This window comes from Crinia signifera, chromosome 3 (assembly GCF_055691185.1).
Source record: "Crinia signifera chromosome 3, ASM5569118v1, whole genome shotgun sequence".
Taxonomy (NCBI): Eukaryota; Metazoa; Chordata; class Amphibia; order Anura; family Myobatrachidae; genus Crinia; species Crinia signifera.
The window spans coordinates 195832788-195854909 of NC_139219.1; the positions used below are offsets into that span (position 1 = coordinate 195832788).

The 22122-nt window shown below is 42.2% G+C and overlaps 1 protein-coding gene across 5 annotated transcripts in view; it reads left to right on the plus strand.

The window, feature by feature from the left end:
* The window catches only part of COL12A1 (collagen type XII alpha 1 chain), a 167054-nt gene that overhangs the window by 75087 nt on the left and 69845 nt on the right, over positions 1-22122 (plus strand). For all 5 annotated transcript variants that reach the window (XM_083177194.1, XM_083177191.1, XM_083177193.1 and 2 more), the window contains 11 exons: positions 1097-1236; positions 2189-2321; positions 3935-4077; positions 4161-4293; positions 4380-4406; positions 5779-5921; positions 15976-16105; positions 16398-16537; positions 17259-17388; positions 18316-18458; positions 18674-18803. In XM_083177194.1, the coding sequence (XP_083033320.1) occupies positions 1097-1236; positions 2189-2321; positions 3935-4077; positions 4161-4293; positions 4380-4406; positions 5779-5921; positions 15976-16105; positions 16398-16537; positions 17259-17388; positions 18316-18458; positions 18674-18803 (1392 nt within the window). The remainder of the gene's footprint in view (positions 1-1096; positions 1237-2188; positions 2322-3934; positions 4078-4160; positions 4294-4379; positions 4407-5778; positions 5922-15975; positions 16106-16397; positions 16538-17258; positions 17389-18315; positions 18459-18673; positions 18804-22122) is intronic.

The following is a 22122-nucleotide window of genomic DNA, read 5'->3' on the forward strand; positions in this document are numbered from 1 at the left end:
CGGACCTGGCCCCATTCAGTTGATAACCAGAGGTAAAGCATCTGTTCCGGCAATTGGGAATTACAGATTTAAAGTGCCCATACACTTATCCAATTTGGGCCAATTTTGCCCAATCCCGACGGATCGGGCACAGAAATTGGCCCAAATCGGATTCGTTTGACATCCCTTCTGACCCAATGTGCAGTCCCGTGGGCATCGGATTGGAGTGGGCAGGTTGGACGGGCTGCACATTAAATCTATCAGATTGGACGCATCAGTGGCACATCCTGGGTGCTTTTTAACATGAGATTTATTGCATGCAAAAATGGCACATCAAGATGCTTCAACACAATTTACACTGTGAGCCTATTTTGGCAGGATCACTGTTACTGTCCGCTTCTTCTTAATGCATGTGATTTGTTTGTATTACAATCCCCTACATTTAAAGTGCTGACGTATGTGAGCCTCCTGGGGAGCTCAAGGAGCAAACCAATCTGACTTGTCCTTAAGACAAGTCAGACTAACATATGGGGGCTTAAGCCTTGCACACACTCCTCCTGCACTCCTGCGACCAGCGGCTTTCCCTGGCAGAGTGTCTTGTTTTCATCAGCGACCATCGCTAGTCATTGATGACAACAGGACACCGTGACTAAGCAATTTTGTCACTGAGCGATATATCGCTCAGCAACCAGTCGCTCCTTGTGTACGGAGCTTTAGTGCTAGATTCTGCCTACAGGCAGTTTATGTATCAGATACAGTACTTATTTCTGGCTCTAGGAAACTGGTTAAGGTAGATGAAATAAAGTGTGGTAAAGCGGTATTGCCTCGGAATGTAAGTGCGGTTTCATGCTGTATCATGCATAGTGTTCATTATCATATTATATTTAGATTTAATGCCTCTGCCAAGGCACAGGCATGTGAGACCAGCACTCATCAGTACCAAACCAGGTGTCTACTGTACATGGATTATGTTCCTAATTCCAAAGCACAATTTCTGTCACTGTATAAATTAAATTAAACAGTGCCATCTCAGGGATAGTTCTTTAGAATTTCAATATTCGAATCATCCATTTTGATTTGTGATTATGCAGCACTAAACATCTCAGCCTATTTACAGTGCCAGTCCAAGGGGCCGGAAATATAAGACTCAGAGACATCACCCATAGCTCAATGAATGCCTTCTGGGATGCGGCACCTGGAAATGTCAGAAAATACATTGTGAAGTACAAAACTGAAGGAGAAGAGGATTTCAAAGAGGTAAAAAAAACCTGTTTGTTTTACTCAAAGTGTCAAATGTTGAACTGTATTATTTACGTATACAGTATTCCCCTATATCACAAAGTCGGTCCTCAGGACCCCATGCAGTTCATGTTTTGCAGGTCTCACAGAATCTAGTGAAATAATTAGCTCCGCCTGTGGATCTTTTAAAATGTGTCAGTGAGTACTGAGTACACCTGTCCAGTGACCAGGAAAACATGTACTGTGTGGCGTCCTGAGGAACGACTTTGAGAACCACTGCCCTATATCATATTTAGCAGTTGGTATAGTATGTTGCCCGATAACGTTCTTTGGCTGACGATGATATGAACTGAAAGTTAAGAGAGGCCCCGGGGAATAGTTAGAGCTTAACTCTATAGGTGTGCCCTTCTAAAATGGCATTCCTATCATTGGAAATGGTGACCAGGTAAAAATTGTGGGTCTAGTGACCCAGGATTCTTACCCGGGAACCAAGGTGGGTTTCAAGCGGGTTAAACCCCTGTAAAGAGCCATGAAAATGGCTCTTACCCTGGTTTTTCAACCTGGAAAGGGGAGGCTGCCATTGCGCAGATGCCTCCCCCTGCCTGCCCATCTGCCACTGACAGCCCACCCCACACTGGTGCCCACCCACCCATCACTGACCCCCCCCCACCGGTGCCTGCCCATTGCTGACTCCCCCGCCAGTACCCACCCTTCACTGGCCGTTCCACCCTTCACTGGCCGTCCCACCGGTGTCCCACTCCCCTGCTGTCCTGATTTCCTGAATTTCCTTTTTTCAATGGAAAATGGATCAACACGGGAAATCTGTGCAGTGGAATATGGGACCATGGAGGGGATCTACCAAAATCTGGGGTCAAAATCCCAAGTGTGTGACCCGGGATTTTGGTGGAAAAACAGTATAAGGCAATGATGATTACACTTTAATATCCATCCCATTTTTCTCATTTTCTAGGTGGAAGTGGCTGGGACAAGGACAAGTACACCTTTGATTGACCTCTTCTCTCAGACTCAGTATGATGTGAGTGTAACTGCAGTGTTTGAAGATGGACTATCATCTCTGCCACGATCCACGCAGGGAACCACAGGTGCATTGATGTCCTACCTTTCTTTTCTAAATTATATACATTTTTGTGATCCAGCCTAAATATTTTGAAATTGTGTCAATATTTTTTTTCTTATTTTCCAAATATTTTGTTTCATTAAATTAAATAGTGGGTCATGCTTGTTTTAAATAAGCCATTCTTGAACTGTTTGACCATCCCAAAATATCCAGTATCTGCATTATGGTAAAAAAAAAAAAATGCAGTGTAACTGGTGGGTATAGAACCTTTTGTTATATTTATAGGGGGATTAGCTCAAATATGCCTCTTATCCCAAATCAAATGCATTGTCATTGCTCTCTATAGTATCATAACAATGTCAAGTACTAGATTAAGATGTGAAGTGGGCAGAGCGGCTCTTATTTGCTGTCAAATTCTGTGTCAAGTGCCAAGGTTTAGTTTTTTTTCTGCCTAATTTAAATCATGTACATTATATGGCATACTGTATCTTGATTTTCAAACTGTTTAAAGGTTAATTGTAATAGAGGATATTATTGTTGTATTTTGTTTTTCACACTTTATTCATCTGAAGAACATTTTGTTTTTTATTAATTAGTTCTGTTATATAGGGATGCAGTCAGAATCCTGGCAATCAGGATGCCGGTGTTCAGTACAATGATCCCAGCATCCTGATTGCTGTCAGAACACTGGCTCTGGAACATTAAAAAAGAATTGCGATGCTGATGCCAGAATGTGGACAGCCAGCATCCCAGTCAGTATTCTTGGTCGCCTTGCATGTGACCGGGGAAGGGGGGATTATGTATAGGCACTAGTGGAGGGACTTAGGGTAAGGCTGGAGATGATAGGTTAGGGTTAGGCTGCAGGAGGTGTTTAGGCTGCATGGAGGGGATTAAGGTTATGCTGCAGGTATGGGGGGTTACGTAAATGCACTTACAATGGGGGATAGGTTTAGGCTGCAGTGCGAAACATTAGATTTAGGCAGTGAGGTTTGGATGTTAGGGTTAGGCACTATTAGGTGTAAGGGGTTGGCGTTATGCTGCTCTAAGGGAGAGCTAGGGTTAATGGGGTATGGGGATAGGGTACATGTATGGGGCCCCTGACTGGATTCTGTGCATCGGGATGCCGGGGTTAGTCTTCTGCATGGTCCTGCTATCTCAGATCATGGTGGATTCCCCACATTTCCTTGCACTTGTTCCAGGTTGCTTTTTACAGAAGAGTCACAAAACCTTGTCGCAAAGCCTGTATATTGGCATCTCTAATCTCACATTTTGCAATGTATATGAATTCCATGATGGAACCTCTCCTATTTGAATTGACCTCTTAATGCAGGCATGGCCAACCATGGCTCTCCAGTTCTTGTGAAATTATACATCCCAAAATGCTTTGCCACAGTGTTAATATTGCCTAATAGCGATAGTGTGGAAGGGCAAGCAGAAACTTATAATTGTATAACAGGTTGAGAGCCACAGGTGGACTACAGTAGGCCTACTTTACAAGATCAATTCAAATAGGAGTGTTTGTATTATGAAAGCCTTATATACAGTAGCTCAAAAACTAACTTATATTCCTAGAGTATCCATAAATGAAGCTTTTAATAACATAGCTTTGTTATAAACTTTATTTTTTATTATGAATAGCTCCAGTACCAGCTCCCGTCAACCTCAGATTTTCTGAAATTACATCACAAAGTTTCCGAGGCACCTGGGACCATGGTGCACCAGATGTGGCTTTGTACAGAATAACCTGGGCGCCACTTGGAAGACCTGAAGACAAGAAAGATGTAAATGCTTAGACTCATTAGAAGATTGAAAGACAGTTATGCATTCTTCTGTCATCCTATAAAATTTAATTATGTGTTTGCAGACTATTGTTGATGGAGACAAGAACACATTAATATTTGAACAGCTAGATCCTGACACACCATATGAAGTCTCAGTTACTGCCATCTACCCTGATGAATCGGAAAGTGAAGATCTGATGGGTGTTGAACGAACATGTAAAAACATCCTTTCTTTATCACACAATTATGTAATACATTATACAAATGTTATTAGTAACAAATCACTGTTTTTGTTTCAATAGTGCCAGAAGTTCCAGTTACAACTCCAAGTAAGGCTCTTTTAATTTATGCTGATTCCTAATCACTATTCATCTGCATTTATTATGAAATGTACATATTGACCCTTATTCTGATTCACTCGCAAAGGCAAATTCTTCCTCAAATGGACAAAACAATGTGCACTGCAGGGGGCAGATGTAACATGTGCAAAGAGAACTAAATTTGGGTGGGGTTTTACTTCAGAGTGAGATTATATATTGCGGTTTAAAAATAAAGCAGCCAGTATTTTGCACAGAAACAAAATAGCTTACCCAAATCTAACTCTCCCTGCACATGTTACATCTGCCCCAACTTCAGTGCACATGGTTTTGTCCATTTGAGAAGGGTGAACCAGAATAAGGGCCATTGTCCAAAATGCGATAGGTATATGGAATTCAGACACTTTTTGTTATCAGGAAGAACTGTTGAACACAAGGGATCTGCTCCACCACACACTTATATTATATTAGAAATGCCTATTGATGCTCAGTTATTATTCAACCTCAAAAGAAAAGTTCCCAACTCTGCAATAGTCATACTGTAGTTGCTCAATCTTGCACATGCTGGCAAACATTTTGAGATCTGTCTGCAGGGCAGACTTGTATTCATCTCTAGCATGTACCTTAATTACCTCAATGTTTTAATTACAGTACCCATTAACTTAACATTAATTACAGTAATCTCAATGTAGTTTTTAATAAAATATATTCTAATGAAGTCATAGGAAACGTGTGGCACTCCAGCATGTACTAAGACATTGTTGCTTTTAAGGCATGCTAACAATGTGGCAGGGAATGCTGGGATGTATAGTCCAACCACCAGGGGTGCTGACAGTTCCCCCGGGCCACGCTTAAAAAGGGGGCATGGTCAACAGAAAAGCAACTCCAATGGGAGGGTGTGGCCATGCCATGTTAAAAAAAATCCTTAGGAGGTAGTGCGGGCGGCTGGCTGGGGGGGAGGGGGGGGGGGGGCTGGGGGGGGGGGGGGCAGGGTGTGTGACACCTGCTCAGGAAGAGCGAGGATAGGCTGTCGCTGCCTCTCTTCCCCACTCAGCTCACAGTACTAAGCAATGTGTGCTGGGCTGGGGAGAGAAGCTATGCTGCAGCGGCACACTAATCACACTGCTCGGCTAGTTGCAGCAGGGGAGGGGGCAGTGGGACTCGGGCCACTCCATCAGACCCAAGCCGGGTAAAAAGTACCTACCCCCCCTCTCTCTGCAGGCCTGACGACCGCAGCTAGAGTGCTGGACGCTGCCTACTCCAGTGCTAGAGTATATGTCAGTGACATTTATTTACATATTTATATAATTTAAAGAAACAGTGCGTGTTGCAAAATGTTGTCTTATGTTTATTTGTTTGTTAACTTCATTTCTTTAAATTCTAGGCCCAAGAGATGGACCTCGCAACCTGCAGGTGTTCAATGCAACATTTAACAGCTTGACTGTGAGATGGGATCCAGCCAGTGGCAAAGTGCAGCGATACCAAATCATTTACTCACCTACTGTGGGAGATGGGGGTGAAAAAACGGTAATATGATCATGGATAATCTTTGTTTATTTTGACTGTAGTCATAAGAAAAATAAGAAGTATTGGGGTAACACAAACAGATTTGCTCTATAATTAAATAAAATGTTAAGAATACTTAAAAAGATGGTTGAGTAGAAAGCATTTTCTTTATAGTGCCTGTATATTCAGCTTCTTATTTTTCTGCATGAATTTAGCTTTCATCTGTACAGCTGTACATTGCCATGAATAATAATAGGTGTTCCAACATCCCATGGATACATGCCTACTCACCCAGAATGGCAGGGAAGCCAAAGAACATGTGGCACTCCCAGCCACCCAGAAAAATTACGCCCCCCCAGCAGGACTGAATTGTATCATCATAGCCCCGCCTCCTGTTGTACAATGCCATTAATGTGGGCATTGTATAATGGGGGTGGGGCTGCATTTATGCATTTGTGTCTCCAAGCCCCTGGTCTTCCCCCTATTCCAGAACCATGCCCCCTGTTGTGCTGCCCTGGCTTCTCCCTCATTTAGCCCTACTCACACTTGTGTGCTGAACACGCACAATTAGCCCTACCTGCACAATTATGTGCCCACCCTATACCTGGAATGGCCAACTACTCTCATAATAATTTAAGACAACTTTCAATTTCTATTGCTTACAAATGCAGCAATGGTGGTAGCGCCACTTTCTGAATTAAGAAGTGAGCTGCTTAGGGTGGCCACAGATCTTGGCATATACTGTAGGTTCAAAGTGAAGTTATGTGTAACATATTGAGATAAATACTAGAATACTTGAAAAATGTTGTTTCATAGCTCCCAATATTGGTGTTAGTGGAGGAAGGACACTTGGGTGTGCCTCCTGCAAGGCCATGCCCCATGTTTCCCCGCTGTGGGGGGCATGGCCAGCGCTCTGAGAGCTGCTGGCCATACTCCAAGACCCTCTGTCTCAAAGAATAGATGCTGTATGTCTGAATAGAGACTACTGTCTTCAGTGTATATAAACTGTGTAGAATCCTTTACAGATTGAGAATCCCTTATGCAAAATGCTCGAGACCAGAAAAAGTTTGGATAATGGATTATTCTGGATTTCAGAATATTTTTATAGTTCAATTATGTATTTTTAATTATGTTGTATAAGCAATCAAACACATGAAATACACACAAATATATATCATTTGTGCATAATTTTCTTGCACATATTTAGTGGCAGTTCATATCATGTCCCTAGTAGAGCTGTTACAGATGTCCACAGTAATGTCAATTACACATCATGTCCCCAGTAGTGCCAGTTACATACTGTATCATGTCCCTAGTAGTGCCAGTTACATACTGTATCATGTCCCTAGTAGTGCCAGTTACATACTGTATCATGTCCCTAATAGTGCCAGTTACATACTGCATCATGTCCCTAGTAGTACCAGTTACATACTGTATCATGTCCCTAATAGTGCCAGTTACATACTGTATCATGTCCCTAGTAGTGCCAGTTACATACTGTATCATGTCCCTAGTAGTGCCAGTTACATACTGTATCATGTCCCTAGTAGTGCCAGTTACATACTGTATCATGTCCCTAGTAGTGCCAGTTACATACTGTATCATGTCCCTAGTAGTGCCAGTTACATACTGTATCATGTCCCTAGTAGTGCCAGTTACATACTGTATCATGTCCTTAGTAGTGCCAGTTACATACTGTATCATGTCCCTAGTAGTGCCAGTTACATACTGTATCATGTCCCTAGTAGTGCCAGTTACATACTGTATCATGTCCCTAGTAGTGCCAGTTACATACTGTATCATGTCCCTAGTAGTGCCAGTTACATACTGTATCATGTCCCTAGTAGTGCCAGTTACATACTGTATCATGTCCCTAGTAGTGCCAGTTACATACTGTATCATGTCCCTAATAGTGCCAGTTACATACTGTATCATGTCCCTAGTAGTGCCAGTTACATACTGTATCATGTCCCTAGTAGTGCCAGTTGCATACTGTATCATGTCCCTAGTAGTGCCATTTACATACTGTATCATGTCCCTAGTAGTGCCAGTTACATACTGTATCATATCCCTAGTAGTGCTAGTTACATACTGTATTATGTCCCTAGTAGTGCCAGTTACACACTGTATCATGTCCCTAGTAGTGCCAGTTACATACTGTATCATGTCCCTAGTAGTGCCAGTTACATACTGTATCATGTCCCTAGTAGTGCCAGTTACATACTGTATCATGTCCCTAGTAGTGCCAGTTACATACTGTATCATGTCCCTAGTAGTGCCAGTTACATACTGTATCATGTCCCTAGTAGTGCCAGTTACATACTGTATCATGTCCCTAGTAGTGCCAGTTACATACTGTATCATGTCCCTAATAGTGCCAGTTACATACTGTATCATGTCCCTAGTAGTGCCAGTTACATACTGTATCATGTCCCTAGTAGTGCCAGTTGCATACTGTATCATGTCCCTAGTAGTGCCATTTACATACTGTATCATGTCCCTAGTAGTGCCAGTTACATACTGTATCATATCCCTAGTAGTGCTAGTTACATACTGTATTATGTCCCTAGTAGTGCCAGTTACACACTGTATCATGTCCCTAGTAGTGCCAGTTACATACTGTATCATGTCCCTAGTAGTGCTGTTACAAACTACATTTTCTAAAAATGTAATCAATGATACTTAAAAATAGACACATATTATAAAATAAAGACGCCTTCAATGAATAAGAAATGTAAATGATGCACCAGGCGCTGAGTTTGTATATTTACACTTTTTTATGATCAGTAAAAAGTAACTTTAAGGATTGGCCAGCTTTAGATGTCTTTGTTTTTGTACGTGTCTTCCTGCAACTGTTACTAACTAGATTGCTTTATCTCTTTGGCTTCCCTTTTGTTTTTCAACCATGTGTTTAGATCATCAGACAGAGCTATTTATTTTCCTTGGCCTTGGCTGCTTTGGATACTGTGCTGTGTCCTCTGCAATGGATTCAAGTGTTTCATAAAGGAGCTTTGTATCATATCCAAGGGCAGCACAAATAAATGCCTGTTGGTATAGAACAGAAGAAAGCCAAGAAGCAAAGTGCTGTATTTAGCTTGCAGGCAGGCATGTACAAACTAACAAATACCTTGCCACGTAAAGGTGGGAATCCCTATAATGTGGCATTATGGAGCATACTGTTTACAACCAGTCTAAAAAAATCCTTGGTTTATATTTTGAAATTATTTGCTGACATTTCTGAGTAATAATAAATTCAGACCACTCAATAAGCAAGTTATTTAAAGAACTAAAGAAAAGACAAAATTAATGAAAAGTCCTATTTTTTTATCTGCTAATGCCATAAGTGCTTACTTCAAAGCACTTCCAGCTGTTCTATAAAAGCATCTGCTTGAAGTATGATAAAACAAAGGCACGATAATGCAAACCTGTCAGCTCAGCAGGCAAGACTGTCTATTTCCCATATTATCTGCTGTGTTTATATAATATGCAGAAATATTTTGTTATATATGTTAAAGAGTTTCCCGGGGCATAAAACTGATTCAGCAAATATGTATTTCTGATTACATAAGAAACAGGTTTATTGATTGTGCAAGATACAGCAAGAATTATTTTGATCCAATTAATGTCCCTTAGCTTATGTCCTATGCAAGTGATTGGTAGTGCACTGGCATTACTAGATGGAGCCGCGGCCAAGTATGTGGGTGTGGCTACAGCATGTGGAGTGCCTTCTTCAGGAGCTGCAAACCAATTGTGTATGCTGAGGGATCATGGCTGTACACTGGCCTGCGTCCACCAGCTTTGTAGATTCGTTTTTATTGCCCAATATAAAGATACACTAACAGAATATAATTTTTATTGTTTTTTATTAAAAACACTTAATAGAATGAAAACACATAGGGGGGTATTCAATGTTAGGGGAGCGGCTGTCGAGCAAGCTCGACAGCCGTGCCCCTGTCCCGTTCTCGCTTTTCTCGACTGGAGCTCGGCGGTCGGGATTCAATTCAAAGTGGCCGCGAGTTGAGGACGGAAATAGACGAGCTCCGGCCGGGAGCTCGCCTATTTCCGGCTTTTCTCTGCAGAACGAGCCCGACAGCTTGTGATGTCGGGCTCGTTCTGCGCAGAACCCCTGTTCAATGCTGTCAGGGAAGACAGCATTGAATAGGGCCCCGCAGCCATCTCCCCTGTCGGGAGATGGCTGCGGGAGGTCGACACAGATTGAATACCCCCCCTTAATAGGATGAGATATTTCGACGTTTGCGATTCTTAGCGAAAAAAGTCTGAATTTGCATGTTTTTCCAAAATCGCCAATTAAATAGGGTCCGATTTGCGGAAAAAAAATCACACTTTTTGCCATGAAAATCGCACGTTCTGACCTGTCGATTTTTTCTCACGCTTCAATTCGCATCCAGATGTTTTCTCATTAAAAAGTATATAACTCACAAAATTAATAATAAAAATAATAATAAAATCACAAAACAAATAGACCCAGTTCAACATGTAGAGTTTAACAGAACCATGCACAGACCAGTGCGATCTGTGCATGTTATGTCCACAAAATGTGCAAAAGTTAAAAAAAATGTTTTTTAAAACAGCGTGGGGTCCCCCCCCGCCTGAGCATAACCAGCCCTGGGCTCAAAGAACCTGTCCTGGTTTTAGAAATTCAGGGGTCAAAAACATAGCGGACCCCCAGTATTTCTAAAACCAGCAACAGGCTCAAGGGCCGGTCCTGGATCCCAAAATACAGGGGACAAAATGACTATGGGTCCCCCATATTTTGATAACCTGCACCGGGCCCAAACAGCCAACAGGGTAATGCCCCCAGCCAAAACATTCATCCCCATGGCTGGTCAGCCCCGGCATGGACCCTGGAGGAGTGGAGTCCCCCAATAAAGGCCCCCCTCCAGAGTTACCCCTGCCCAGGCTGAAGCACGGGGCTATCCCAGGTGCCTATACATAACACCCGCACCAGTTTCTGAAAGTAGTCGTGCTGCTTATTCGTAACGCCCACACCGACACCAGACACAACAGCAGTAGTGCTGCCTATACATATGCCCCCACCAGTTGTCGACACTAGAAACGCTGCCTGTACATATGTCCACACCAGTTGCCGACACTAGTAACGCTGCCTGTACATATGTCCACACCAGTTGCCGACACTAGTAAAGCTGCCTGTACATATGCCCACACCAGTTGACGACACTAGTAGCGCTGATTATACATATGGTGTGGGCATGTTGCCGACACTAGTAGCGCTGCCTGTACATATGCCCACACCAGTTAACGATGCTAGTAGCGTTGCTTGTACAAATGTCCACACCAGTTGCCGACACTAGTAACGCTGCCTTTACATATCCCACACCAGTTGCCCAGTTGCCGACACTAGTAGCACTGCTTGTACACATGCCCACACCAGTTGCCGACGCTAGTAGCGCTGCTTGTACATATGTCCACACCAGTTGCCGACACTAGTATCGCTGCCTGTACACATGCTCACACCAGTTGCTGACACTAGTAGCACTGATTATACATATGCCCACACCAGTTGCAGACACTAGTAATGCTGCCTTTACATATGTCCACACCAGTTGCCGACACTAGTAGCGCTGATTATACATATGCCCACACCAGTTGCCGACGCTAGTAGCGCCAGTTACATACTGTATCATGTCCCTAGTAGTGCCAGTTACATAGTTACATAGTTACATAGTAGGTAAGGCTGAAAGACTTGCGTCCATCTAGTTCAACCTGGTATAGATATCCATTGCTGATTTGGTAGGTTCTGGTATTTTACAGACAAATTATATTTCTTATTTGTACCCATGGATGTTTTTCTCCAGTAAATGTTTGTCCAACTTTGCCTTGAACGCATTTAATGAGCCAGCCGTTACCACCTCTCTGGGAAGAGAGTTCCAGAGTTTGACTGTTCTGACCCTAAAGAAATTCTTTCTACTAGCTGAATGAAATCTTTTTTCTTCTAATCTATACTCATGCCCTCGCGTCCTAGATTCCTTTCTAGTAGAAAATAGGGTGTGTGACAGTTCCTTATATTGGCCCTTGATATACTTGTACATGTTGAGCATGTCCCCCCTTAAACGTCTCTTTTCTAATGTAAATAGTCCCAAATTGCTTAATCTCTCCCCGTAGCTTAAATTCTCCATTCCCCTAATAAGCTTTGTTGCTCGCCTTTGGACTTTTTCTAATTCTATGATGTCCTTTTTATAGTTACATACTGTATCATGTCCCTAGTAGTGCCAGTTACATACTGTATCATGTCCCTAATAGTGCCAGTTACTATTACTAGTTGCCGACACTAGTAGCGCTGCTTGTACACATGCCCACACCAGTTAAAGTACACTCACATTTTACTTGACTAATTCAGGGCACTTCAGGCTGGCAGCTCATCCTCTCCTTCTTTTTCCAATAGAAAGCAATGTAGCCCCGCCCCTCCAGATGTTAGCCCCACCCCTTTTTTGGTCCCTGCAGCGACGCTGACCAGGAGCAGCCAGGGAGGGATCCTCTGTGCTGTCTGTGCTGCTGTCTGTAATGCAGTGTGACACAGGCGCAGCAGCTGCTGACAGCCACAGAGGACTGAGCGAGTCCACAGCCTAACTCTCTGTAGCGGCCTCCTGCACTAGACGTCCTCAGTGCAGGAGGCCGGCGGCCATGTTTCTGACGACCAGTCAGAGACTGGTCAGCCGTGGCTACAGCAGCAGCCTCAGAAACAAACAGGCGGCCCGCACACAAATAGATTGAGCGGCCCGGGGGGCACATGGCACCCTGCCCCCCGGCCCAGCCTGCCCCTGGTAGGCAACAATGCCGAACGCTCTGCTCCTCCGCCTGTCAGTACCCCTGACTGCACATAAGCTGAGATTGTTTACAAACTCAGCTCCTCCCACATACTGGGGGGAGGGGTTGCCCCCTCCCACCAGCCAATGGCTTCTCCTGATTGGCTGGTGAGCGGGGCTAACCCCCAGTATGTGGGAGGAGCCGATTTTCTCTCTTTTTGATACAACAGTACTTTAACACCGACTACAAATTTGATTAAATAAAAAGAATAGGTAGAAACCCTTGTAACCCTAGAAGCGCAGATAATCATTCACATTTAGTTATTGACAATATTTCTCACGAATCATACATGGCATCCTCTTACGTAATGTAACATAGTCATAAAATAAATTAGCATCCCATTGTATATTCACATTGATCACTCTATAGCCTGCTTTTCAGGGCCCTGTACAGTTTGAATCATGGCACCTACATACAGTACTTGTAATGCAAAGTGGAATAGTGATATCATTCCTGACGTGTAGTTCTAATAAAATATGTATGCTACAGTATTTCTGACAGCCCAAAGCAATTTCTTGTGCTTTCTACCCCATAAAGTTCATGAAAAGAAATACCAAACAGCCTAGGAGTGTCACTATAAACCATTTACTATGGTTTGCCTAGAGGGAGCTTTTAAGTCAGCCAGATGTTTTACAAAGCTTATTAAAATGAGCTTGACAGTCATCTTGCAGGATGCTTGGCACTTTTTACAGCCATATTTAGGATAACACAACTTTTTATGATGCACCTTAAGAGTACAAATGAAGTGCACACCTAGATTGTTTCACGCTATTTAAATATTTACTACCATTATAAAATGACATTAGCTGCAGCATGGTATTATTTGTATATAATTAGATATTTTAAGAGAATGTTTATTCAGTAGTGGTTTGACCATATGCATGAGCTCTTTGCCAAGTACATAAGTGGAAAAAGTCCTGAGGTAAATGAATGACTCCAAAGTCAAGCTAACAAGAGTTGTCACAGAGAACTCATAAAGTGTAAGCCATTAATCACATGTGCAATGGCTGCAAAGGTACTTGCAGTTACTGTAAATACAGGTTATGTTCTTATTCTACTTTAGATATGGTAGCAAAGGCTACAGTATATAGCAAAGTATGTAGTGTTTCCATGTATAGTCCACTACAGGTTTATTGGGGAAGATGTATTAAGCCTTAATAAGGCTTAATACATCTGCCCCATTATGCCTTATCCAAATATCCGACCTTTCACAACGCTGGACCCTTGGATTCAGAGCAAACTAGATGTTCACGTGTAATTCATCACAGTGTCCAAATTTATACGCAGCACAGTCCACTTTTCTTAAAAGATCCAAAACAATTTTTATTGCATTGAAAATATCACAAAAAACTCCAATAAAGACTTCAACACATGATAAAAGATAAAAAAAAGTTTCACACTGTGATGAATTACACATGAACATCTAAGTTTTCTCTGAATCCAAGGGTCCTGTGAAAGGTCCTTAAAACCTTTGAAAATATATTTTAAAACCTTGTTTCATGCACAAATAATATATATTTGTGTGTATTTCATGTGTTTGATGTGTGTATACAACATAAATGCAAGATACCTCAAGATACCCCATTGAAATGTAAAAATATTCCAAAATACGGAATAAATCCATTATCCAAAATACTTCTGGTCCCAAGAATTTTGGATAAGGGATACTCAACCTTTACTAATTTCTTATTAAAAGATAGATAGATCTGGCCTTTAATATTTATGTTGAATAGCAATGGTGAAAAAAGGAAGACTATAGCTCTGTGGCAGGTACAATGGAAAATGTAATGCTGGGTACACACAGCGATATATTGTTTGTACAGCTTACAAACGTCCTATTTCTGTATGTGAGATACAGTATTCCGGACACACAATGCATTGAATATGATGCCACATAGTGGTTGGCCAAATTCAAACGGACCTTCTGGCTAGACCAATCAGGTGGCAGATTGGAAAATGTGCATGCACAATATTGATTGTGCATAAACCTTACAAATCATTAGATTGATTGGCATATCAGATGGAGGGCCGATATGTCAGCCAAGTTTTTACCAGCTTAAGAAAGTATCAGTGAGTAATCACTAATATCCATACCTAATAATGTCTACTTGCTTGTACAGTATGTTGTACCCTAGAGACAAGGGATTTACATTATTTCACTATTAATATGCAATCTAAATACCCACATCTTCCAAGATTATGCATCCATATGTATCTGCCCTGAATAGGACATTATCTCTTTTATCTATTATTTTATGCCCTGCAATTATCTCTCTCTTGAAGTTTTCCCCAGCTGCTAGTAAAACACATTCTTACTGTTAAATTTGTACCCATAAATGTCTGAAGTATCCAGCACATGAGAACAAATATTGGCAATTCTACAGCACCACCCCTACGCTTGTTATTTAGAGGGACTCCACTGCAGAAGTTGAAAGGTTTATTTTATAAGATTCTCCAGCTGCAAAGCTGAGAATAGGTCAAGTATCATAACTAAGTAGTTCTTTTAGTTTCATTATTGAAAAAAAAAATATATATAAAAGAAACAGGTACTTTTATGTTAGCTATGTTGCAGATTTAGGTCTATTTGCATAATAATAATAATAATAATAATAATAATAATAATAATAATAATAATAATAATAATGTTAATACTATCATTATTATAATAATAATAGCTAACGTTGAAATATATGTAGTTTCTAATGCAGGACTTGAGCCCACCAACTTAAACAAGGATTTATAGTACATTGAAGAGTTTTTACTTATGACATACATCATAGAAGTAATATGTGAGCCAGATGTCTACAAAGTGGACATATGTCTATATATTTTGTTTTGTCTTTGTAGTGGTGATTATATAGATATATAGATATATAGATATATAGTTATCCAAAATAAATTTTAAAGGATTGATTTGCATGTCTACTCCCACTGGTTCTTGAGGGATGATTAAAGCCATCTTTATTTGGTTTTATTAGACAGTGGTGTTTTCATAGTCATAAGCATGCAAATTCATTCTGTTTGAAGAAGGCTTTATTGTAAATCACTTTCATAATAGGCTACTCTGGCAACTTTTGGCAGCCATAATCTTTAAAAATATGCATGGAAATTCAAAGTCTATGTACAGCCAACAAGAGGCATAAGTAATATTGTCCTTGGAATAGTGGCTGTGAGTAGGTTATGGAAACCCTGGACTTACTCTGCAGTGTTGTATTTATTGGCTCTTTAGGTAACGGTTGGTGGAAAGCAGAACAGCGTTGTACTGCAGGGTCTCCAGCCCGATACACCATACAATATAGCTGTGGCATCACGTTATGCTGAAGGAGAAGGAGGAAGAATCTCAGGGAGAGGAAAAACCAGTAAGATGTTTTATCTCGTCATTACGTTTTTTTAATTGAACATGTATCTTAGTATACTATATGAGTAGTAAGCAAACACAAAAAATTTGAGTTCAATCAGAACCCCATCACCCAGAAGATAGCCATATTTATTGGCACTTCATTATGCTCTATGCCCATTTCCCAGCTTCTATAGAGTAAGTTACAGATCTATTGTGCTGTAGGACGTCAAACTATGACATGTGATTTATTGCTCAATTTTCAAGTAAATCATCTATGCTGATAGTAACAGAAGAACATCATTGTTTTCCAGAGCCTCTTGCCACAGTAAAAAATCTCAGAGTGTATGATCCCACTACAAGTACTTTAAATGTGCGCTGGGAGGCAGCAGAAGGAAATGTACGCCAGTACAAGATCTTTTATGTGCCAACTGCCGGAGGAAGCGAAGATGTGGTAAATACTTATATTTCTTCTTGTATTTTTCTTAAAAGTAGCCCGTGCCATTCAGACCATGGTCTAGATGTATCAAGCTTCAAAAAGTGATAAAATGGAGAGTGATAAACAGCCAACCAATCAGCCCCCAACTGTCATTTTACTTGATGGGTTTGAAAATGACAGGTAGGTGCTGATTGGCTGGCTGTTAATCACTCTCCACTTTATCACTTTTAGAAGCTTGATATATCTGGCCCAATGTAAGCAGTCTTTTGAGACTGTCCCATCACTAACTAGGCAAGGGTGTAACTAGGCATTGTTGTAGCCTCTGCTCCGCAGTTCTGAGCATGGTTGGGCTACAGGAAAACCAAACAGGTTCAGAGCAAATGTCTAGAAGAATGTGTACCCCCACCCACCTCTCCACCACCACCACCTCTGGGACTTATAGTGTCCACACTACATCTTCCAATAGCCTTCTCTGTTTATAGAGTACAGATAAATAAATAAATAAATATGTTCTATAATAAAACATTATTTGCTTATATATTTCTGTGATATAAAATACAAGATTTCCAACTATCAAACAACCCTACCATAAAACCATCTGAAAGTCATCAAAATCCTCCACTTGGTCGTCCATATTTCTTTTCATTTCACATTGTGGCGATGTTTGGAAAATGAAGATACAAAGGACACTACTTTACAATACTGTACGTGTAATATATATGATGTGTGCCCGCAGGTCACCGTTCCCGGAAATACCATCTATTCTGTACTCAGAGGTCTTCAGCCTGACACGTCCTACACAGTGACCGTGGTCCCTGTTTACGCAGAAGGAGATGGTGGCCGTATGTCTGAAACTGGAAAGACATGTAAGTGGCAAATGCTTTATGTTTCATCTGTTTACCTCATTTATACTCTGTAAAGAGAACCATAATGAGCTTCCTTGTTAAAGAGAACATGTGAAAACCAATAGAGAAATATTACAAATTCTAAAAACATTACAAGCAATGTTTTACAAGCATGGACATGGTGTAATACATTTGTATCATTGTAGCTTAACCCCATTAGCACTGTTTCGCTTCATTTCCACGGTTTTTACCACCCAGAGTGCATTTTGTACTGTCATTGGGTAGGTAGATCAGAATGTTTTTACATACAGGCATCTTAACGCATGGATAGAAATGTCAAAGTGAAAACGTTCCTTCAAGTCATGTCCATTGATCTACCCCATGCTGTTGATGGGTTATTGTTTGAACTCTGTTACAGGGCATAAAGGAATTTCTATAATCAGTTGATGTATTTCACAGGCAGGGACCCTCTAACACGTAAAACAATTTAAATGCCTGAAATGCCTCAAACATTTAATTGGAGATGTAGTTAGAGTTTTAGTAAAGTAAATAGAGGACAAGTAAAAATACATATATTTTGGTTATAATATGAGATTCCACTAATCTCAGGAATAAAAATAAATGAATAATAACCAAAAGTAAGAAAATAATAGTCTTTCATGTATGTGATGCATGTTACCTGCAATATACAGTAATATAATTTAATGTAATTGTACAGTCACTGTTAGTCGGAGGACTTTTAGGACCCAAACGTAAACAAATATGTAATAGGGTATAAATTAATTCGTGGAGAGTACTAGCCAATCAGCTACTAGCCCTCATTTTACAGGCTTTGTTTGAAAAATGACAATTGGAAGCTGATTTGGTTAATGCTTTTATAAATACAATTTCATTGTACTAAATATATAGAGTGACACTACTACTTTCTGTCTATCAACTTTTGCTTAGTGGTGCGAGGCGCAGTTAAAAATCTACAAGTTTTCAACCCTACACCCAACACACTGAATGTCCGATGGGATCCTGCCCCTGGGCTTGTACAGCAATACAAAGTCAACTATTCCCCACTTCTTGGAACGCAAGTTACAGAGTCTGTAAGTAATATGTGATCATAGTGTCTGCAGTAATTGTTCACTAACGGTTATTTTAAATGATAATTTAGAATAATGGCTGCATGTGACCATAACAAATTTTATTAGTAAATAAATATGCATTTTATATCCAGGCAGGACTTATTTGATACTATTAAATACATCCCTTGGATTTATATATCAAGGAATAATACACTATTTTCCATATTTTCCTCTAGATTGTGGTTCCCGAAAATACTCGCAACGTGATACTAGAACGCCTGACTCCTGATACCCCTTACTCTGTAAATGTGGTCGCTATGTATGCTGATGGTGAAGGCAACCCGAGCGATGGAGAAGGAAAAACTTGTATGTATTGAAAAATTGTTATTTTTTATTATTGTCCTATGTACAGTAGTGTCCTTACTATGAAAATGCCTGGTTTCCACTATGGTTAAGATTGTGGAAAAATAAATGGTTTGGTACTTGTTTCCTAGCACGGCCACAAATCTTGGCCATTGAAATGCATTGAAAACAGTGAAAAATCGGGTCGGTCGCGTCGTGTGCGCCTAAAAATGCTTAAATGGTCCACCCGCGATGGCCGCGATTTCCCCATAGGGAACAATGTTAAATGCCTCAATTTACCCGCGATGACCCCGATTTCCCATAGGAAACAATGTTAAATGGGTCAATTTACCCAAATCATCATAGGGAAGAATGGTAAATGGGCCAGAAAGCCCAAAAAACCCCCCTGACCAGTGAAATGTCCCCCCAAAAGTAGTTCACGCCACCCCGCGATGAACGTGAACCCGAAGCGTGGCGAGCGTAGCGGGTCCGCGAGGGGCGGCGGTACGCGTCCTCCGACCTTTTCATACCCCCACTATCCACTAGGGCGTGGAGTGAGAATAGAATAGTGTGGCGAGCGCAGCGAGCCACCGAGCCCGAAGCGTGGCGAGCGCAGCGAGCCCCACGAGGGGACGCGGATACCTTCACAGGTAAACGCGTCCCTTCGCGGGCTTCACAGGTATCCGCGTCCCCTCGCGGGGCTCGCTGCGCTCTCCACGCTTCGGGCTCGGTGGCTCGCTGCGCTCGCCACACTATTCTATTCTCACTCCACGCCCTAGTGGATAGTAGGGGTATGAAAAGGTCGGAGGACGCGTACCGCCGCCCCTCGCGGGCTCGCTGCGCTCGCCACGCTTCGGGTTCACGTTGATCACGTGGTGGCGTAAACTACTTTTGGGGGGACATTTCAATGTTCAGGGGTGTTTTTGGCCCATTTACCATTGTTTCCTATGGGAAATCGTGGTCATCGCGGGTAAATTGAGGCATTTAGCATTGTTCTCTATGGGGAAATCGCGGGCATCGCGTCTGGACCATCGCACCCGATTTTTTTGCGCATGCGATGCCCGCGATGGCCCCGATTTTACCCCCGATGACCGCGATTATGATCGTTGTGGCCGTGCTAGGAAACAAGTACCAATGGTTTTACTAGGACATGGGGCAAACACTGCATTTCTCCAAAGGGGCTTCTGAAAATATGAGACAGTGCTTGCAGACACATCAAAAGTATGGAGAGACACAAATACAGAAACACAGTATAGACAAACATACTATACAGACATTGCCGTAAGATATATTCACAGAAAATGCACATTAGCACTGTACTACTGACAGCATTCAATCTACAGTATTTTGCCAGCAAATCTGGACCTGCTGATTCTCCTTCTTGGTGAGCTGTGTGCTGGAAGCCAGCGTGTCCTCTTGATTCCTGATGACATAGAGGAAAGACTCAATACATGATTGGTTTGTTCTGCTGCTTCCTGGTCTAGTCCCACCTCTTCCCCTGCTAGCAGCCCAGTGCAGAGAACATTGTACAGACACATATACAGTTGCTTTAAGCAGCCAGGGGGTAATTTGTGGCACTTTTATAAATTACCTTTATTGAATGGTTTTCTGGTAGGGGTAGGGCCACACCCATGTGTATAAAGCAGGTAAAAGTTTAAAACATACAGTACTGTCATTATATGTGAAAATATAACCTACAGAAAACTGCAGGCCCCAGCACTTGCACAATGGACAATGGTGCTGACAGGTGCCAGTAGCAGCGTCATGACTGTGCATATACAACCCCCAGGGTTCTATGGATTGCTTTGGCAGCAGCCCATAGAAGCTAGGGCTTACAATTAGGAAGGGAGTAGCCTCCGGCAGGAAGACAACTCTCTGCTAATCACAGCCCGATCTGGCAGTCTCAGAGGGAGGAAACACCTTCCAATACGACTGTCTGTCCTGAGGCGACTGGCATGTAGGCTTCCAATAGGTAGTCACTGCCAGTCACAGTGTATCCAGCACAGTCAAGGGCTTTAAGTGGCTCACTGCAGTAATGGAATTTACTGGGTATATTCCACCACTGCAGAAGACTATATGATTTCCCCATTTTCAGTAAGACATTAAAATGGACAGATAATGTGTCCATTCATAAACTATAACTGCACTTGTCCATGCTATAATGTGAAATTGATCGTATTCTTAAGATAAAACAGACACAAAAGAGCTTATCATATTTATACAAATAGCTAGAAACAGGAAACTGGGGTTTACATGACGTACAGTATGTTCAGTTTGTCTGAAATTGCCTCAAATAATTATTAATAATAATAATGTTTTTGTGGTAATTTAGGGAACATGCAAAAACCTTCTTTATTTCTAACACATTTTCTATTATTTTAAACTAGAATTAAATATTTGGTACTCTTTACCTAGAAGGGCACCCATCGCGGCCATCGCGGGCATTGAATGCACTAAAAAATCGGGTGCGATGCGACCAACGCGATGCCCGCGATTTCCCATAGGGAACAATGTTATATGTCTCAATTGACCCGATTTTCCTGTTCAATGCCTCAATTGACCCGATTTTTCCATAGGAAACAATGTTAAATGGCCCACAGAGGCCAAATAGCCACCCTGAAGTGTGAAATGGCCCCCACAATTGTTAACGCCACCCCACGATCAACGTGAACCCGAAGCATGGCGAGCGCAGCGAGCCCGCGAGGGGCGGCGGTACGCGTCCTACGACCTTTTCATACCCCCACTATCCACGTCGGCGTGGAGTTGAGAATAGAATAGTGTGGCGAGCGCAGCGAGCCACCGAGCCCCACGAGGGGACGCGGATACCTGTGAAGCCCGCGAAGGGACGCGTTTACCTGTGAAGGTATCCGCGTCCCCTCGCGGGGCTCGCTGCGTTCGCCACGCTTCGGGCTCGGTGGCTCACTGCGCTCGCCACACTATTCTATTCTCAACTCCACGCTGACGTGGATAGTGGGGGTATGAAAAGGTCGGAGGACGCGTACCACCGCCCCTCGCGGGCTCGCTGCGCTCGCCACGCTTCGGGTTCACGTTGATCGTGGGGTGGCGTTAACAATTGTGGGGGCCATTTCACACTTCAGGGTGGCTATTTGGCCTCTGTGGGCCATTTAACATTGTTTCCTATGGAAAAATCGGGTCAATTGAGGCATTGAACAGGAAAATCGGGTCAATTGAGACATTTAACATTGTTCCCTATGGGAAATCGCGGGCATCGCGTCGGTCGCATCGCACCCGATTTTTTTGTGCATTCAATGCCCGCGATGGCCGCAATTTTTTTACCTGCGATGACCACGATCAAAATCGTGGGCGCCGTGCTAGGTAAAGA